Here is a 2,762-nt window from a genome sequence, read left to right as displayed (position 1 = left end):
TATATATATATATATAATGCATGGGTAATGATGAAACTATAAAATAATAATCAAATTCAAAATCCAATAAAAGCATTTAATGAAATTAGCTAGTGGTTGCTCTAGGTAGACATTCATTTGATACAAACCATCACTCAAGAGTAATTATAATGTATTCTTATGGGGACTGTAGTTGAGCAACCCTTCAAAATTGAAAGATTTACATATATGCCACAGTTCTCATGTATTTACATATCAAACCCAGAAACTTTAATTTTGCATGCCACCTTACACATGCATGGGAAGGTTTTTATTTTACACCCAATCAAATAAATTTAAATTATTATAAACATACTAAGATGAGTATTTCTTTAATTAAAGGGCATGCAATTAGATCCACTAACTCGAATCCCGGCCAGCCGTTGATGGAACCTCACCGCCTTGAAGTCATAATCATGCCGTTGTATAATTAATAGCTTTTGAAGGTTAATAATAAAAGGGGCAATTAAATACATAGCACCCGAAACAATTTTACTATTTACAAATTTAGCTCCGACTTTCCTCCAATTTTTCAAAATTGCCACGCAAATGTCAAAATTCATCATAAAATCCAAACCCATATTTTTCAATTTTATCAATTTCTCAATAATTTGTTCATGACACGCTTAAATAACATAAATATTGATATTTCGAGTGTTAGGTATGATATTATTTCATAATTAAGTTCTTCAACTAATTCGATATAATAGTTGTCACAATACCCCTCAAGGATCCGCCTGACCAATTTTATTTTTATTTCTAAATTCATGGCGATAAGCTACCCACCGATGCATTATTTCACTAGACCCACACCTCACCATCAATTAGCTCGAAAATAATTATTATAAATATCAAAAAGGGAAATTCACAAATTTACCACACAATTCTTAGTATGTATTTACATGTCAAACTCAAACTTTTATATTTATATTTATAATATTTTAATGTCATTAATCTATAAATGAAAATATATATATCCCTTTTAAAAAATATAAATATTGTTTTAGATGTAATATTAAGGATTTCGGGGCTATGCATGTAAATTTTTAAATTATTGACTTTCACAAAAATATATCACCATTTTCCAACCCACTTTAATTTCTTTTTGGGAGATTTAAATAAATACCCCCATAATTCATATGTATTTACATAACAGTCAATTACAATTTTGATATTTACTTATATAACACCCAAATCTTTAGCATTACATAAAAAATATTATTAATATTAGCATTTCTAAAACTAAATATAAATTTTATGCATATATTTTGGTGCGATTGTGATACTTCCTAAAATATTATATAAGTAAATATCAAATTTTAGATAATATGATCTGTATAATTAAATACGTAAGTCCATAATTCTTTTATATTTACGCATATCAAGCAATTAAATTTTAATATTTACTTGTTTACCTTTCAAACTTTGTATATTGCATAAAAAATAACACTAATGTAAACTTTTTAAGAATAAAATTTACATTTTTATTTTACATTTTAATAGTAAAATACACATTAATTTTCATACTATCTTGATGTGATTGTGTACTAAAAAAATTATCTAACTTAATATATAACTCTAAATATTAAATATATAAATACATAACAACTGTGTATGTAGCATGTATATGTATTTTTTTTAATAATAATAAATAATAAATCGTAATAAATATAGCCCAAACTCAAAATATTAAGAAGGAGCATCTACATGCATACTAAACTATTCCAATGTATTTACATATCTAACCCTTAAACTTAACTTTTTTGACATTTATACCACCAAAACATTACATATCACATCACAAATGCCACCATTGTAGTAAAATCTCAACTTTGGGCCTAAGATCTCAAGGTAAGTTGGTATGAATGTAAAATCTGAAGTATGGTCGTAAGCTAGATATGTAAATGAATAAAAACTGAATGGGTATGCATGTAAATCTTCTTAAAAATAAAAAAAAATTAAAAAAAAAAATTTCGCCAACCAAAACCAAGCATTGATGGCTCGCACCAAACATCTTGACCCAACCAACATATAAATTGACCAACGCCCATCAACTCCTTCCAAGCACCGCTCAGGAAACCGAATCAATGGCCAACGCGCCTTCACTTGCGCTGTTCACATTGCTCGCTCTGGCAGCACTGACGGCAGCGAACGACGGCGAGGCAAAAGCAGCGGCCGCCGTCAGGGGAGCGCCGGCGAAGTTATCGTGTTCGGACGCGGTGACGGCGCTGATACCGTGCGGGACATATTTGCTGGGGTCCAGCGGGGATGAACCGAGCAGCGAGTGTTGCCGGAGCGCGCAGGCGCTTAACAGGGCAGCTGCCAGGAAGGCGGACAGGAAATCGCTGTGCGAGTGTTTGGAGAAGATGGGGCCGTCGTTCAATGTGAACTGGCAGCTTGCTAGACTTCTGCCGGTTTATTGCAAGCTTCAGCTAACTATTCCAGTCAGCACCACCGCTAATTGCAGCCTGTTCGTCTCTCTCTCTCTCCCTCTCCCCCTCTCATTAGGTTAATTACAGCTCAGTAATACCACAATACTATCAATCTACACAAAATTCTCGTACGCACATATTAGGTGAGTGAGTGAAGCTAACTCGTGAGCCGGCTCAAGCTGGACGCAGTAAGTGGTCGCGAACTGAGCTCATTAGCGAGCAAGCCAACCTCAAGCTAGCCCCGACTCGATCCCGAGCTAATTTACTTTAAAAAAATATTGATATAAAATAAACTCATAATATATTAATTTT

The 2,762-nt window shown here is 33.0% G+C and overlaps 1 protein-coding gene across 1 annotated transcript; it reads left to right on the top strand.

Annotated features, from left to right (window-relative positions):
- Positions 1-2,086: 2,086 nt before the first annotated feature.
- On the top strand, positions 2,087-2,488 carry LOC110035435 (non-specific lipid-transfer protein 3-like; the record flags this gene model as incomplete). Its single annotated transcript, XM_020739667.1, is given in 1 exon segment — positions 2,087-2,488. A coding segment is annotated over 1 exon segment (383 nt), but the record flags the coding sequence as incomplete, so codon positions are not given.
- Between the last annotated feature and the right edge of the window lie 274 nt (positions 2,489-2,762).

This window comes from Phalaenopsis equestris, unplaced genomic scaffold (genome assembly GCF_001263595.1).
Source record: "Phalaenopsis equestris unplaced genomic scaffold, ASM126359v1 Scaffold197715, whole genome shotgun sequence".
Taxonomy (NCBI): domain Eukaryota; kingdom Viridiplantae; phylum Streptophyta; class Magnoliopsida; order Asparagales; family Orchidaceae; genus Phalaenopsis; species Phalaenopsis equestris.
This window is presented reverse-complemented; position numbering and strand designations above follow the sequence as displayed.